This window comes from Malaclemys terrapin, chromosome 6 (assembly GCF_027887155.1).
Source record: "Malaclemys terrapin pileata isolate rMalTer1 chromosome 6, rMalTer1.hap1, whole genome shotgun sequence".
Lineage (NCBI taxonomy): Eukaryota > Metazoa > Chordata > Testudines > Emydidae > Malaclemys > Malaclemys terrapin.
The window spans coordinates 133,114,534-133,130,457 of NC_071510.1; the positions used below are offsets into that span (position 1 = coordinate 133,114,534).

Here is a 15,924-nt window from a genome sequence, read left to right on the forward strand (position 1 = left end):
CAATTTAACTGTCAGTGGGGGCATCGTGGGACGGGTTCTGAAAGGCAGCAACAGTCAGTGAAAGTGTGAGCAAGGGCTGAATGAATCCTTCCCTGACAGCGAGCTGGGAGGGGGGAGACTTGGGTGTGTTTATGTAAATACAGTTTGCTCCTGCTCTGCTTACATATTCAGCAAAAAGTGATCAACTTTGGCTGATGTTGGGTACAAATCACCTTAGTACTGAACGCCAGGTAGTGAAATATGGTTCCCAATGTTGTAATTATTGTAGGAATACAGGAAAGCAGGACTGTGCTTAACCTGTCACCCTCAGTTGAAACAACCTTATTAAGTCAGGTGCTTGAATGTCAGCGCCTTGGGAAAATAAGAGGAGTGGGGGTTTACACCCACTTAGAGGTTTTTCCTGGTCTGCTTTAACTTTTTTTCTCTCTGGTTAAAGAAACTCTGTACAGCGCTGACAGTCGCTAAGAGATGGATGCGTTGAGGTGGCAGCAGAAGGCAACTGACAGTCGGCTGGTGACCGAGTGGCTGGAGAGGCGCGGAGAGAGTGGTGAGTGGGCGGCAGGCGGGAGCGGCCAGTGAGTGGCTAGCAGGGCGGCTGGTGGAGAGGGGCGGTGGGTCAGTGCCCAAGCAGTGGAGCGAGTTAGGTGCCTCCTTACCCCACTCCCCAGGGAGAGGTGAACTCTGCAGCTGCACCCCTGAACTCTGTGTCTGCACTGACCGGACAGTGCCTGTGAGTGGGGTGCAGAGAGGGGCCAGGCCGGGATGCGACAGGGACTTTTGGGTTGCTGGAGTTAAGACCCTGGGGGAAAAGGGCACTGCCCAACCGACTTGGGGTGGGTCTTTTGCTCATGGTTTAGGTTTATGAACCCTGGGTGTGGGGCTTTCCCTAATTAACGCCGAGTGACTTCCCTCCTTTCATTAAAAGTTTCTTTCTGTGCTTGCAAAAGGGGAAGTTTGGCCTCTCAGAGGCGCCCAGGGGTGGGGTGCGATTGTCCCAGGTCACTGGGTGGGGGCTCGAGCCGGTTCTGTGTTGTATCGATGGAAAGGGACCCCCAGGTATTGAACCCGGCCCTGATTGCTGCCGGCTGCACCTGGTGGCAGGGTTACATAAGCAACACTAACACTGCATCGACCTAAGTACGTGGACCTAAGCACTACCCTAACCGTGCCTGATCCTCCTTCCCATTGTTCCTGTTGCTATGGAGATGGACCCGCTTCCTGTTGTTGTGGGAACGGGGTCTCCTTGCTGTGCTGTAGAGTGCGCTGCTGGGGCACCCTTCCCCCCCGCCCGGTAGATTAGCATCCCTGTGTAACCAGGACCCTAAACCCAGGAGTCCTGGCCCCAGCCCCCTGCTCTAACCACTACCCCACACTGTCCCTCCTAATTAACACGTCACTGCTCCCCAGTAACCCCCGGCCCCCCTGACCCCACACCTGCCTCCCGCGCCTGTCAGTCTCCTGCACCCATCACCCTGGTATCTGATTCCCCCTTGGCCGAGCATGAAACCACCACTATGACCCCACATCCCCGCAGGGAACTGGGGTGCTGCCCCTGTGGCCCCGCCGCCCTGTCCCCAGGGCGATCAGAGCTGTGCCAGTCAGGAGGCATCACCCAGAGCAGCCCAGCCCAGTTCTCTCCCTGGCCCATCCCTGGGCTGCTCCCAGAGTCACCATGGCCACCGCAGTTACCTAGCAACAGACAACAGCCGTTACCTAGCAACAGACAACAGCTGTTCCCAGGCTCTGCTCACTGTTTTCTGGGCAGAACCAGCCATGGAGGGCGAGGCGGCCAGCATGGAGGGCATGGGGGGCCCGTCCCCCCCGCCGACCCAGGAGCCCTCGGGCCCGTCCCCCCCGCCGACCCAGGAGCCCTCGGGCCCGTCCCCCCCATCAGGCCAGGAGCCCTCGGGCCCGTCCCCCCCGCCGACCCAGGAGCCCTCGGGCCTGTCCCCCCCATCAGGCCAGGAGCCCTCGGGCCCGTCCCCCCCGCCGACCCAGGAGCCCTCGGGCCCGTCCCCCCCACCGGCCGAGGAACCCTCGGGCCCGTCCCCCCCACCGGCCGAGGAGCCCTCGGGCCCGTCCCGCTCGCCGGCCGAGGCGCCGGCTGGGGCTGGGGTGGGGGCCGACGAGCAGGAGGACAAGGAGGAGGTGGAGGTTACCGACAGCCACACCCAGACGAAGCACAAGCCCCAGGGGGGCACGAAGAAGAAAGCAGCCAAGAAAGCGGCTGTGGGTAGGTCACCCGCCCCCGGGAGTGACCCAGAGCTGGCACTGGGGCTGGCAATGCCACGGGGCCCCATCTCCCCTCTGCTGGGGCGGGGGCTCGATGGGGTGAGCTGAGGCCTCGGGATCCGGGGCTGCGAAGCTGCGTCCAGCACCAGAGCGACCTCCCGGCTCTGAGCCAGCCGATCTCCCACCCTGACCCCAAGCCCCAGTCCCAGCCAGGCTCTCGCGTCCCCGCCCCGCCAGGTAAAGGGCTGGGGGGGGGGGCAGGGCTAGGAGAAGAGGGTGTAAATGTGCCCCAGCACCCAAGACTATGAATGGGGATTGAGGGGGCCAGGAGTAGGGGGAACCCACAGCTTGGGTAGCAGGGGCTGCAGGTCGGGACTGAGGGGCAGCGGCAGAGCTGTGGGGTGGGGGAGCACAGGGGTGGGGGAGCGGGGGCCATTGGTCAGGACTGAGGGACACCGGCAGAGCTGGGGGGGGGAACCCAGGGCTAGGCTAGCAGGGGGCCATGGGTCGGGATTGAGGTGTACCGGCAGGGCTGTGGGGTGGGGGAGCAGGGGGCCGTGGGTCGGGACTGAGGGACACGAGCAGGGCTGTTGGGTGAGGGATCACAGGGGTGGGGGAGCAGTGGGGTGTGGATCGGGACTGAGGGGCACTGGCAGAGCTGTGGGGTGGGGGAGCACAGAGCTGGGCGAGCGGGGGCCGTGGGTCGGGATTGAGGTGTACCGGCAGGGCTGTGGGGTGGGGGAGCACAGGGGTGGGGGAGCAGTGGGGTGTGGGTCGGGATTGAGGGGCACTGGCAGAGCTGTGGGGTGGGGGAGCACAGGGCTGGGCGAGCGGGGGCCGTGGGTCGGGACTGAGGGGCACTGGCAGGGCTGCGTGTGACAAGCATGTAGAGGCCCAGGCCATGCTGAGCATGGCCCTGACGGAGTCTCTGGGAGCCGCAGGCCAAGGGACACGGAGCTGGAGCTGGAGCCGCCTCCTCTGCACTCCAGGCACAGAGCCAGGGAGGGCTGGCTACCAGCTGTGCTACCCTGAGTGGGGGCTGCTCCTCACCAGAGCCAGGGGCCGGGGAGTCAGTCCCATGCAGAGAGCAGAGACTGGCCCATGGGTCGGGGAGGGCCCCTGGAGCAGCTGCCCCTGCCCACTCACCCTGCCCATCTCTGCCCAGGCTACGCGGTGCGGCCCATCGTCCCGGCCAGGAGGGCCGAGTTGGTGGCGGTGGCCAAGGCCATGCACCGGGACCAGTTCGGCAGGGAGGTGCAGGAGCTGTTCCACCTGGAGAGGGAGGCAGCGCTCACGGCCATGCAGACAGGTAGGGCCCTTCCTGGGGGGCGCGGGACCCCTCTGCTCGCTGGGGAATGGTGCCGAGCGCAGCGGGCTGGAGCTGGGGGGAGTAGCACGTAACTTGGGAGCCCAGGGCCTGGCTGGGGGGCACCAGAGCAGGAGATGGGGGATCCTGGGCATGGCTGACCCCCTCCCGCCCGCAGGTCTCTACATCGGCTGGCGCTGCCCTGAGTATCTGTGGGACTGCTTCCGTGTGGGTGACCTCTCCAAGTGCTTCTGCGGGCACCTCCTGCGGGAGCACCAGGTCTATGTCGGTAGGTTCGGGGCGGCCCAGTGCTCTGGGGCAGGGCTGGCGGGGTCTGGGGAGCACCAGGCCTGTGTTGGTGAATATGGGGCAGCCGGACACCATGGGGCAGGGCTGGCAGGGCACCAGGCCCGTGTTGGTGAGTGCGGGGTGCCCGGGTGCCATGGGGCAGGACTGACGGGGTCTGGGGGGCGTGCCAGGCCTGTGTCAGAGGGTACAGGGTGCCCAGGTGTCGTGGGGAAGGGCTGACGGAGTCTGGGGAGCACCAGGTCTTTGTTGGTGAGTTTGTGGCAGCCGGGAACTGTGGGGTCTGGGTTGGTGGAGTCTGGGGGGGCTTCAGGCCTCTGTCGGGGGTCTGGGCTGCCCGGGTGCCATGGGAAAGGGCTGGCAGGGCCTAGGGGTAGCATGCGAGCTCTCCAGGCACCAGTTCCTCACATGGCCCTGCTCCCCGCCAGCCCCGTGCACTCAAGGCTGGCAGTGATGGGTCAGCCCCACTCTGTCCCATGGAGCCCGTGTGCCCATCCCCAGGGCCAGGGCAGGGGTACCCCACTGCAAACCCAGCTCCAATCCCCTCCTGCTGCCTCTGAGCTCGGCTGCTCCTCCGCTGGGCCCAGGCTGTGGGGCAGGGGGTGCTGGGGTGGGGCCCTGCACAGAGCAGGCAGGACTCCGTGACACTCCCCACAAAGCCAGTCAGGACTTTGGGGAGCCTCGTCTCCCATGGAGCAGACTGTCTCCAGGGCAAGGAGCTCACACGGCTTCACCTCCTGGGTCTCTCCTGGGAGCATTCAGCATATGCCCCTCCGTGCGCTTCCCACAGCGAGTCCGCCCAGGCGGGGTCCTGGGGGAGCCAGAGGGTCCTGCACCCCCACTTCGCAGTCAGATGTGACTCTTAGCCAGCCAGTAAAACAGAGGTTTATTAGATGACAGGAACACGGTCTAACACACAGCTTGTAGGTACAGCGGTGAACGAGACCCCTCGGCCGGGTCCATTATGGGGTTCAGAGAGCCAGACACCCACGTCTGCCCTCACTCCTAGTCCCCAGGTAGCTCCAACTCTCAAACCCCCTCCAGCCCCTCCTTCTCCCGGCTTTGTCTCTTTCCCGGGCCAGGAGGTCACCTGATCTCTTTGTTCACCTTTAGCTATTTCCTTGCAGGGGGGAAGGGCCCTGGCCATTTGTTGCCAGGGAGACAGAGTGTCAGTGATTTATGCACACTGGTCTTTATCCCACCCCCTAGAGACTTAAGAAATGCATAGGGGAAACTGAGGCACCCACACAGTATTCAGAGGAAACATTAAGAACAGTCCCACTTCGTCACATGGGCAGAGCCCCCAGCTCAGCACCCTCCGGGCACTTTCTGAGCAGCCATCTGAGCCTGGGGTGGGGAGGGCTCGCTGCGTGTGTCCCAAGGGTGACGGGCGCATGCTCTGCAGAGACGCGTGCGCGGGTGCCCTGCACCGTGCTCAGCTGCAAGTGCCAGAGCTTCATCTTCATCCCCTCCCGGCCCGAGGACGTGGGCGAGTTCTGGCTGAGGAAGAGAGTTGGCTTCGACCCCTCCACCTGGCGGGCCACGTGCCGCTGCAAACACAGCCACGAGGAGCATGCGCCCAGCGCCAGCCGCGCCTGTCGGGCCACAGGTGGGCGCAGCTACGGGCAGGGCGTGCGGTGGCGGGGGAGAGAGTGTGTGTGCCTGCGTGGGGGGTGTACACGTGGGCTGTCACTGTGTGTGTGTGTGTCTGTGCGTTGTCACTGTGTGTACGTGTGTGTGTGTTTGTGGGCTGTCACTGTGTGTGTGCATATGGGTGGGTGTGTACGTGTGTGTGCGTGTACATATGAGCTGTCACTGTGTGTGTGTACGTGTGTGTGCCTGTGGGTTGTCACTGTGTGTGTGTGTGCACACATGGGCTGTCACTGTGTGTGCATGTACATATGGACTATCACTGTGTGTGTGTGTGTGTGTCTGTGGGTTGTCACTGTGTGTGCGTGTGTGTGCGTGTACATATGAGCTGTCACTGTGTGTGTGCCTGTGGGTTGTCACTGTGTGTGTGTATGCACACATGGGCTGTCACTGTGTGTGCACGTACATATGGACTGTCACTGTGTGTGTGTGTGTGTGTGTGCCTGTGGGTTGTCACTGTGTGTGTGTGTGCACACATGGGCTGTCACTGTGTGTGCATGTACATATGGACTGTCACTGTGTGTGTGTGCCTGTGGGTTGTCACTGTGTGTGTGTGTGTGCGCACGTGGGCTGTCGCTGTGGGTGGCTGTACACCTGGGCTGTCACTGCATGTCCCCTGGGCATTTCTGAGTGTGCCAACCCCCGGCACAGAAAGCGTCTCCCTGGTGCCTGTGGCTGGGTGTCTCTGGCTGCCAGTGCTATGGGGAGGAGGAGGGAGGGTGCTGGGGACTCTCGGGTACTGTGGCCAAGACCCAGGGGCCCCGAATCCTTGCCAGGCTGAGCCCTGCCCTCCCCCGCACAGGCTGTTGGTGCGTCAGCTTCGAGTCCAACTTCCTGTGTGCGGCCTGTGACCGGCGCTGGGAGGAGCACGAGACCTTCTTCGAGACGGCTGAGACGCGGCGAAAGGGGGGCCGGCCCTATGGTACGCACAGCGCCTGGCCTCTGCCCCCCTCGCTCCCATGGCAGCACATAGGGTCTGGGCCGGGGCAGTGGGGCCCCCAGCCTAGCCCCGGCCCCGGCAGCTCCGTCTCCTCTGGAGCGTCAGGGCTTGTCACCCTGGGGAGAACCCCCACCCCGTCCCATGGCAGCGCTGTCACCCCCAGCGTAGCCCCAGGGCCACGCCTGTCCTGGGACAGAGTGGCTGGCACAGAGCCCCAGGCATGTCTGCACCATTCCCCCGGCACAGCCCCCTCCGGCTTAGGCCCTGGGCCTGCACTTTGCACACGGGGACGCGCCGTGGCCCCCCCACGCTGCGCCCCCCCACTCGCTATGGCTCTCCAGTGGCACAGAAGCGACGCGCCCAGCGCCTGTTCACGCCGTCCAGCAGCAAAGGGGCCGGAATGGGCAAGCGAAGCCTGCACAGGCGTCAGGCGCCCCGGAGCCCAACTCCCTCCCTGCTCCGGAGAGACGCTCCTGACCCCTCAGACCTCGGCTCTGTTCCCTCTCTCGTGGGGGCTACACCCCGGCGGCTAGACAGTTCCTTGGAGGATCCCGGGGGCAGGCCACCTCCTTCCGCCAGCCCCACGCAGCCCCACCACCTCCGAGTCTGAGCCCCTGGGCTCCTCCCTCCTGCTCCACCCCAGGCCCTGCCCAGCGAGTCCCACCCAGCCAGCCCCTGGGTGAGACGTGGCCCCTCCGCAGGGACCGACGCCCCCAGCCGGGGTCTGCAGCACCTGGAGCCCCCATGGGCAGCCCTGAGCTCAGCCCAGAGACCTGCAGGCTGAAGCATCGTCCCCCTGGCCGAGCAGAGCCGCTCCCCAGCCAGGCTGGGGGGGCCCCAGCTCAGGCGCTGGCCCCCTCTGGCTCCCTCGGCAGGTCAGTCCCAGCAGCCAGCTCCCTCCAGGAGCCCCCACTGGGTTCCCCTCGGTCCCTCCCCTCCTTTGGTCTCCAGGCAGGGCCACGCTGCGTCCCAGCCCCCGCGCCAGAGCTCCCGCGCGGAGCCCCTACTGCTGAGCCTCGCAGCCGGCGTGGTCTCTCCGGAGCCCTAGTCTGGGTCGCTTCCAGCCGGTTCCGTAAGGACCCGATTCATTGCACCCCGACAGCAGGCGACCCCCCCCCCGTGTCCCCTGTGCTGGGCCAGGGGCAGCGTTAACCCCTTTGTGCCCACCGAGAAACAATACAACGTAGAGAGGGAAACTGAGGCACGCATCAGCTTCATAAAAATATTACCAAAAACTCCTGCTTCATCAGCCCTCCCACAGCATTGGAGTGTGCCACACCCCATGGCCACTGGCCACCAGGAGTTCCCAGCCCCTCGTCAAGTTAACACCATTCCCCAACCCAGCCGCCTACTGCCTCCTACCCCGTCTCTGTCCCGGGAAAGAAATTAACCCCTTCACTCCCAGAGGGTTACAGTGCAGAGTGAGTGGGGAAACTGAGGCACACTTATTTTGTCCATAAAGTTAATACAGCGTTTTCCTACATCCTCCGCCCTGGCCTTCACTGATGTCACTTTGGGGGGGATTGAAGCTAAGCTGGGAAAAGGCCACTCACGCCAGAGTCAGGGCGTCCACACGGGCGTTGTACCGGCGCAGCGCCAGCACCAGGGGTATCGCAGTGCAGGTCTGTGGGGAGCCGTCCCTGTCACAGGCCCTCTGCAAAGCTCAGCCCCAGACCGGGCCCCCGCCCCGTGTCCTCAACCCCACACCGCCTCCTGCCTTCCCCTGAGCCCCTCCCCCCCGGCCAAGCTCGGGGGGGGGGGGACCAGCTGAGCAGCACAGCTGGGAGCCCCTCCTGTGGGGCCAGGATGGATCCATTGGGCTGTTCGGGGGGTGGGAGAACCCAGGGCTGGATGGGCCCATTGGCCTGATCTTGGGGGGACCCTGGGCTGGATGGGCCCATTGATCTGATGTGGGGGGGGAACCTGACTGGGGGCGAGGGCAGCGGGAAATGCTGTGGGGTGCTGGATCTATTGGGCCCTAACCGGCTGTGCGGCCCCCAGGCCAGGCCTCACTCTGCTCCCTGCCTCCTGGGCAGGTGTCACTTTACAGGGCCCACATCCCTCCCCGTGTTACCCCCACACCCCGTGGGCACGTCCCTCCCCGGGTTACCCGCACTCCCCAAGGGCATGTCCCTCCCATGTTACCCGCACTCCCTGTGGGCACATTCCTCCCTGTGTTACCCCCATACCCATGGGCCACCTCTCCCTGTATTACCCGCACTCCCTGTGGGCACGTCCCTCCCTGTGTTAACCCCACACCCATGGGCCACCTCTCCCTGTATTACCCGCACTCCCTGTGGGCACGTCCCTCCCTGTGTTACCCCCACACCCATGGGCCACCTCTCCCTGTATTACCCCCACTCCCCATGTTACCCGCACTCCCCGTGTAACCCCCACACCCATGGGCACGTCCCTCCCCGGGTTACCCCCATGTCCCATGGTCCCTGTGCTCCCCATGTGGGTTGACAACTTTCTAATTGTGGACAACTGAACCCCCCTGCCCCACCTCTTTCCCCAAGGCCCCAGCCCCCACTCGCTGCTCTCCCCTCCCCCTTCCTCGTAGTTGGCTCCTCTCCAGCTGCCTCTCCCCCCACCCCCCCACCCCCCCGCTCCGGCTGGGACCCCTCTCTCCGGAGCCTGCCCAGGAGATGCAGGGAGGAGGTGGCCCCAGCTGAGCAGGGGCTGGCGGGGGTTGATGACCTGGCGCCTCCCACACCCCGCGGTAACTGGACTATTGGTGTCCGGTCAGTACATCTGACCGAACGCTGCCACGGTCCCTTTTCGACCGGACTTTCCAGTCGAAAACTGGGCACCTGGCAACCCTACGTGTTACCCCCTCTCCCCTCCCAAATTACCCCTATGCCCCATGGCCCCCGTCCCATGGCCCCGTCTCTCCTCATGTTTCCTCTACACCCCGTGTCTGCCTCCCACTCCTCCTCATGTTACCCCCACTGTCATGGCCCCCGTCCCTTGCTGTTACCCCCAGGCCCTGCAGCCCCATTCCATGGCTCTGGCCCTCTCCAGGCCCCCATCCTCCCTGTGTCACCCCCCTCCTGTGGCCTCCGTCCCACGCCTGCCTCTCTCTTCTGCCCCCAGGAGAAGCCTACTTGCCCTTTGCCGAGATGCCAGAGCTGCGGAACGCCGTCCTGACGGGACACCCGGGGCACAGCTCTGCCCCCCAGGCCCCGCTGGGGGAACTCCCTGCCCCGCCCTCACATGCTCTGCCTTTTCCCTCCCCAGGACTGCGGAGCCCGGCTAAGCAGAGCGGCAAGAAGGCGTGAGGCCCGCCCCGCGGCAGCCACCAATAAAGGGACTTGGCTCTGCACGTGTGGCGTGCGGGCGTCGGCTGTGGGGCAGATCTCTGGGCCAGGGAGCGCCGTGCGCGAGGGACGGAGGGGGACGGAGTGAGCGAGCCAGGTGGGGGGATACGCTGGGAGCAGCCCTGTGTGCTGCCAGCCTGGAGGCAGAGCTCCTGCTCCTGGCCCAACCCAATGGCCCACCCCGGAGCTGCTTGGCGCCTGTGTGAGCCGCTGCCGCATGCTGCCAGCCTGGCCCTAACCCCCAGCCAGGCTCCCCCGTGACGCACTGAGAGCCGGCCTGGGGGAGTGTGACACCCACAGCTTGTCAGAGAGCCCCAGCGATTTCAGTGGGGCAGCGCCCAGTGCTGCTGGGACCCATGGATGGGGGGGCCCAGGCAGCTCTCACTGCACCATATGGCAGGATGAACGGGCTTGCAGCCCCCAGCCCCACCCTGCCCATCAGCTGTCATGGGGGCTCTCAGGGGAGGGGCACTCTGGGGCTGGGGTCTCTCTGGGGCCGGGGTGGTTGGGGGGCTCTCGGGGGAGGGGCACCCTGGGGCTGGGGTCTCTCTGGGGCCGGGGTGGTCTGGGGGCTTTTGGGGGAGGGGCACTCTGGGGCTGGGGTCTCTCTGGGGCAGGGATGGTCGGGGGGCTCTCGGGGGAGGGGCACTCTGGGGCTGGGGTCTCTCTGGGGCAGGGGTGGTCGGGGGCTTTTGGGGGAGGGGCACTCTGGGGGTGGGGTCTCTCTGGGGCTGGGATGGTCGGGGGGCTCTCTGGAGAGGGGCACTCTGGGGGTGGGGTCTCTCTGGGGCAGGGGTGGTCGGGGGCTTTTGGGGGAGGGGCACTTTGGGGGTGGGGTCTCTCTGGGGCTGGGATGGTCGGGGGGCTCTCGGGAGAGGGGCACTCTGGGTGTGGGAGGCTCTCTGGGGCCGGGGTGGTCGGCGGCTCTTGGGGACCAAATCACCAGAGTGATGCTGTGCAGATGCCCCAGCCGCGAGCGAGGGTGCCGGGCACCCATCCTGGTGCTGAGGCCGGGACGCTGGTGTCACAGAGTGTGTAGAGTTCTGTAGCAGCCTGTCACGGAGTGTGGGGGGACACAAGGCCCTGCACCCCCGGCTTCCTGCGATTCACCATGACTCTCAGCCAGCCAGTAAAGCAGAAGGTTTATTTGGATGACAGGAATACAGTCCAAGACAGGTCTTGCAGGCACAGACAACAGGACCCCCCTCAGTTAGGTCCATCTTGGGGTCCCAGGGCATCCCAGCCCCCTTGGGAGGTCAGAGCCATCTCTGCCTCCCAGCCACATCACCAGCCAGCTCCTCAAAAGCTCCTTCAGCGACTCCTCCCACAGCCTTTGTTCAGTTTCCCGGGCAAAGGTGTCACCTGGCCTCTAACCCCTTCCTGGGTTCTCATGTTACACGCTCAGGTATTCTCCGTCGGCCAGTCTCCCATCCCCCAGTGCAGACTATCCTAGCCACACTCCCCTGTCAACATTCACAGACCACAATAAGAACAGTCCCAGTTGTCACAGCTGACCTGCCCCACCCAGGGCTCACGGTGAAGAGGCAGCGGGGGGCACCATTCACCCCACTAAGTGAGGGGACCCCACCCAGCCCTGCCCCAGGCCCCGACTGACCAGGGACACCCCCAAGCAGAGCCAGGGGAGGCCAGGGCACAGTGACCGAAACAGGTCCAGGCCAGGGAGGAGCTCAGGCTGGGCTGGGTGCGGGGCCCTGGCCGGTCACTGGGTGAGTGAATGGGCCCCTCTGGCCTCCCACCCCAATGGCGACGCTGCCTCCCGCCAGGTCCCTGGGGTGAAGTGTGGCCGCTGGGCTCCGGACTGCCGGGCGGGAAGAGCTCGGGGGGCTGTGATCCTAGCAGTGCATGGCCCAGCCTGCTCCTGGCTCCAATGGGGTGGGCACTCCCCCGGCAGGCGGGGGCTGATCCATGCCAGGCAGGCCAGCAGCAGCCATGGCTCTCCCAGGGCCAGGGCATGGGGCTTGCCTGGGCTCCCTCGGAGCGGGTCACAGGTCTGTGGCTAGCTGGCCACATCCTGGCCCCGAGCTTGTCCAGAGCCGCAGGATGGGGGCTGCAGCCCGGCACTTAGCCCCTTGGAGGTGCCCGTCTGTGGGCCAGACCCCTCCCCACCCAGGGTCTCCCTCTTCCTCCAAGGGAGGCCCCGCAGCCCCAGCACCCCCTAGACTGAGCCCCTGGGACTCCGGACTCCTGCTCCACCCCGGAGCCCTGCCCAGCGAGTCCCACCCAGCCAGTGTCTGTGGTGACAGCAGCCGTCTGTGCCCAGCACAGCAGGGGGGTTGGCTGGGCCCCAGCCAAGGGGAAGCCACGCAGCAGGCCAGCCAGCCCCCGGCTGCATAGGAACCACCTTGGCTTCCTTCCTCCTTGCGCCAAGTCCCTGCTGAGAGGCCTGGTGGCTGAGACCCCAGCCCCCCTCGCTGCCTCCTGCCTCTCTGGCCACGCGCCGCTCGGCCCTTGTGTCCGCTGTGCTGTCACTAGCCCACGTTGCCATCTGGGTTCTGTACAATCCCTGCTGATCAAACCTGGCGATGGGCCAGGCCGCGGAGCGGTAGCTCAGGGCAGCCCTGCAGAGCCGCTGGGTCCTGCACCGCGCTCGGCCCCTTCCAGCAAAACGGGTTAATAGAGCCAGGTACAGGGGCTGGCACCAGGCACCAGGAATGCAGCCGGCCCTAGAGCCGGGGGGCTCTGCCCTGGGACACAGCAACTCTGACCGGGATGTACAGGCTGTCAGGGCTCCCCAGGATCCGAGCTACGCCCCAGCTTTGGAACAGTCTCTTGGAGGAGCCGGTCAGTGGGCCAGACCCTCTCCCACCCTGGGGGTCCTACCCGCCCTTCAGGAGAGGCCACGAGGACTCAGCCCTCCCAGCCAGAGCCCCTGGGCTCCCTCCCTCCTGCTCCACCCCAGGTCCTGCCCAGCGAGTCCCACCCAGCCAGCCCCTGGGTGAGACGTGGCCCCTCCGCAGGGACCGACGCCCCCAGCCGGGGTCTGCAGCGGCGCCCGGCAGCCTGTCCAGCCAGAGCAGGGTTTGTCCGGCACCTGGAGCCTCCATGGGCAGCCCTGAGCTCAGCCCAGAGACCTGCAGGCTGAAGCATCGTCCCCCTGGCCGAGCAGAGCCGCTCCCCAGCCAGGCTGGGGGGTCCCCAGCTCAGGCACTGGCCCTCACAGGAGCACTGAACGCGAGCTCCCAGGGCGATGCTGGGGCCCAAAGAGCTAACGTGATCGGGGGTGTCGAGCTGGGGTACACAAACCTCGCCCTGGCTGCAGGGGCCAAGGAACTGCCCCGGGCCCAGCCCCACCCGCAGGAAATGCTCCAGCTGGAGGAGGAGATACAAGGCAGGGGAGCAGCTCGTGGGGGCAGCCCAGGGGTCAGCGCAGACCTTCAGAGAGCGGAGGGAAGGTAGAATCTCTCCCCAGGACAACGGCCCCTCCCGGAGGGTCTGCCACAGAGACCGCCTGTGGGGGAGCGTCCCCCTGTGACGATGTGGGGGAGTTTCTTGGTTTTCCTTGTTTCCTATGGGGGATTTTCTTGGTTTTCGTGGGGTTTGCATGCAGAGGGGCGGGACTCAGTTTCCCTAGGTGCTATGGGTTTAACGAGGTGAGGGGAGAGGGAGGTTGTTGGTTCTGAGGACTGGAGAGAGAACTTGGGACCCCAACCAATGGCCTGGAGGATGGAGACCCCGGTGACTGGTGACCGGGTGGCCTGGAGTCCCAGCGCAGGAGTCACAGCCGGTTCTGGCCAGTGGGAGGACAATGGGCTGCGGGGAGAGGAGAGGAGGCTGAGGCAACCCTGTTTCCCTGGCGAGAAGACAATGGACAGAGGCAGGGCTTGGGGCCTGGGGTATCAGATGCCCAGCTGGGAAGCAGGGGGCCTTCGGGGCTGTAGAGTGGGAGCAGGCAGAGCCCACCTGGATGCAGAGAGACTGGGATGTGCTGGGCTGAGGGAGGCCAGGCCTGAGGCCCTGAGAGTTTCCTGTGCTGTGTTCAGACACTCATTAAACCCTCCTGTTTTACGCTGGCTGAGAGTCGCTCTGGTCTAGAGAACGGGGTTGCATCATCCCCTTCGGGGGTGGAGGCCCCAGGGGTCCAGAGCGAGGGGACTCCCTGAGGGGGCCCACGGCAGAGACAGACGTGCTAAGGCTCAGAGAGGTGCGGATCCAGGAGGTGGAGGGGCCTGACCCCGAGAGAGAGTGGACCCCCGAGAAGGGCTGTCGCACTAAAAGGGGCACCCCCCCCCCCGGACTGCCCGGGGCCACGAGTGGGCACGACCTGTGAGTCCGTGACACCCGCTCTCCCCGCAGATGGACTCCGAGCAGGGCCGGCTTTAGGCCAATTCAGGCGATTCCCCTGAGTCGGGTCCCGCGCCTAAGAGGGCCCAGCGACCTTGCTGCCACTGGTACGCCATACCAGGGCGGCCCGGCTTCCCCAGGGGCAATTTAAAGGGCTTGGGGGTCCCAGCAGGGGCTGGAGCCCCAGGCCCTTTAAATTGGCACTAGAGCCCCACTGCTGGAGCCCTGGGGTACGGCTGCGGGGCTCTGGGGGCTATTTAAAAAGTCCGGGGCTCCCGTTGCTTCTACCGCCCCGGCCCTTTAAATAACCGCCGGAGCCCCACCGCTTCCCCGCGGCTCCGGCAGCTATTTAAAGGTTCAGGGCGGTAGAAGCAGGGGAGCCCCTCCCCTGCCCGCAGCCAGCCCCCGCTGCACCCCCCACCCGCACCAGCCCCCCACCCCCTGCCCTGCCCGCAGCCAGCCCCTGCTGCACCCCCTGCCTGCACCGGCCCCCCACCCCCTGCCCTGCCTGCAGCCAGCCCCCGCTGCACCCCCTGCCTGCACCGGCCCCGCACCCCCTGCCCGCAGCCAGCCCCCGCTGCACCCCCCACCCGCACCAGCCCCCCACCCCCTCCCCTGCCCGCAGCCAGCCCCCGCTGCACCCCCCACCCACACCAGCCCCCCACCCCCTGCCCTGCCCGCAGCCAGCCCCTGCTGCACCCCCTGCCTGCACCGGCCCCGCACCCCCTGCCCGCAGCCAGCCCCCGCTGCACCCCCCACCCGCACCAGCCCCCCACCCCCTCCCCTGCCCGCAGCCAGCCCCTGCTGCACCCCCTGCCTGCACCGGCCCCGCACCCCCTGCCCGCAGCCAGCCCCCGCTGCACCCCCCACCCGCACCAGCCCCCCACCCCCTGCCCTGTCTCCATCCAGCCCCTGCTGCACCCCCTGCCTGCACCGTCCCCGCACCCCCTCCCCTGCCCGCAGCCAGCCCCCGCTGCACCCCCCACCCGCACCAGCCCCCCACCCCCTGCCCTGCCCGCAGCCAGCCCCTGCTGCACCCCCTGCCTGCACCGGCCCCGCACCCCCTGCCCGCAGCCAGCCCCCGCTGCACCCCCCACCCGCACCAGCCCCCCACCCCCTCCCCTGCCCGGAGCCAGCCCCCGCTGCACCCCCCACCCGCACCAGCCCCCCACCCCCTGCCCTGCCCGCAGCCAGCCCCTGCTGCACCCCCTGCCTGCACCGGCCCCGCACCCCCTGCCCGCAGCCAGCCCCCGCTGCACCCCCCACCCGCACCAGCCCCCCACCCCCTCCCCTGCCCGCAGCCAGCCCCCGCTGCACCCCCCACCCGCACCAGCCCCCCACCCCCTGCCCTGCCTGCAGCCAGCCCCTGTCTCCAGCCAGCCCCTGCTGCACCCCCTGCCCACACCAGCCCCCCACGCCCTGCCCTGCCTGCAACCAGCCCCTGCTGCACCCCCTGCCTGCACCAGCCCCCCACCCCCTGCCCTGCCTGCAGCCAGCCCCTGTCTCCAGCCAGCCCCGCACCCCTTGCCCTGCCTCCAGCCTGACCCCACCTCCAGTCAGCCCCTGCCCTGCCCCTGCCCTGCCTCCAGCCAGCAATGTACGTAACATATAATTTTGTTTTTATTTATATAGTTATGGAACGTAAATAACACATGGAAGAAAGTAAAGGGGTTTTTTTACGTGGTTTTTTTTCCTTTTTAGTCATCCACACTGGGGCCCCGCCGAAAATGTTCGAATTCGGCCCCGCACTTCCTAAAGCCGTCCCTGACTCCGAGGCCTGGTCATTCCCCTTGGCTCTGTTGGTCCACCCCAGCAGGGACGGCCCGTGGACTGTGCTGGCCTGGGAGGGCCGTACCGCGGGAGGGGGC

General features: G+C 66.3%; 1 protein-coding gene across 1 annotated transcript; it reads left to right on the forward strand.

Moving 5' to 3' along the window:
- Positions 1-468: 468 nt before the first annotated feature.
- On the forward strand, positions 469-9,753 carry FAM221B (family with sequence similarity 221 member B). Its single transcript, XM_054031243.1, has 7 exons — positions 469-547; positions 1,766-2,233; positions 3,398-3,541; positions 3,717-3,827; positions 5,250-5,453; positions 6,297-6,416; positions 9,531-9,753. The coding sequence occupies exons 1-7, from the start codon at positions 469-471 to the stop codon at positions 9,713-9,715; spliced, it is 1,311 nt and encodes a 436-aa protein (XP_053887218.1). The 3' UTR covers positions 9,716-9,753.
- Positions 9,754-15,924: the final 6,171 nt, after the last annotated feature.

Bases quoted from the DNA above. Each gene is read 5' to 3' on its own strand.
- FAM221B (XM_054031243.1), top strand. From the start codon at position 469: ATGGATGCGTTGAGGTGGCAGCAGAAGGCAACTGACAGTCGGCTGGTG. The intron at 3,542-3,716 runs GTAGGGCCCTTC...TCCCGCCCGCAG, and splicing joins GCTCACGGCCATGCAGACAG to GTCTCTACATCGGCTGGCGC. The intron at 5,454-6,296 runs GTGGGCGCAGCT...TCCCCCGCACAG, and splicing joins CCGCGCCTGTCGGGCCACAG to GCTGTTGGTGCGTCAGCTTC.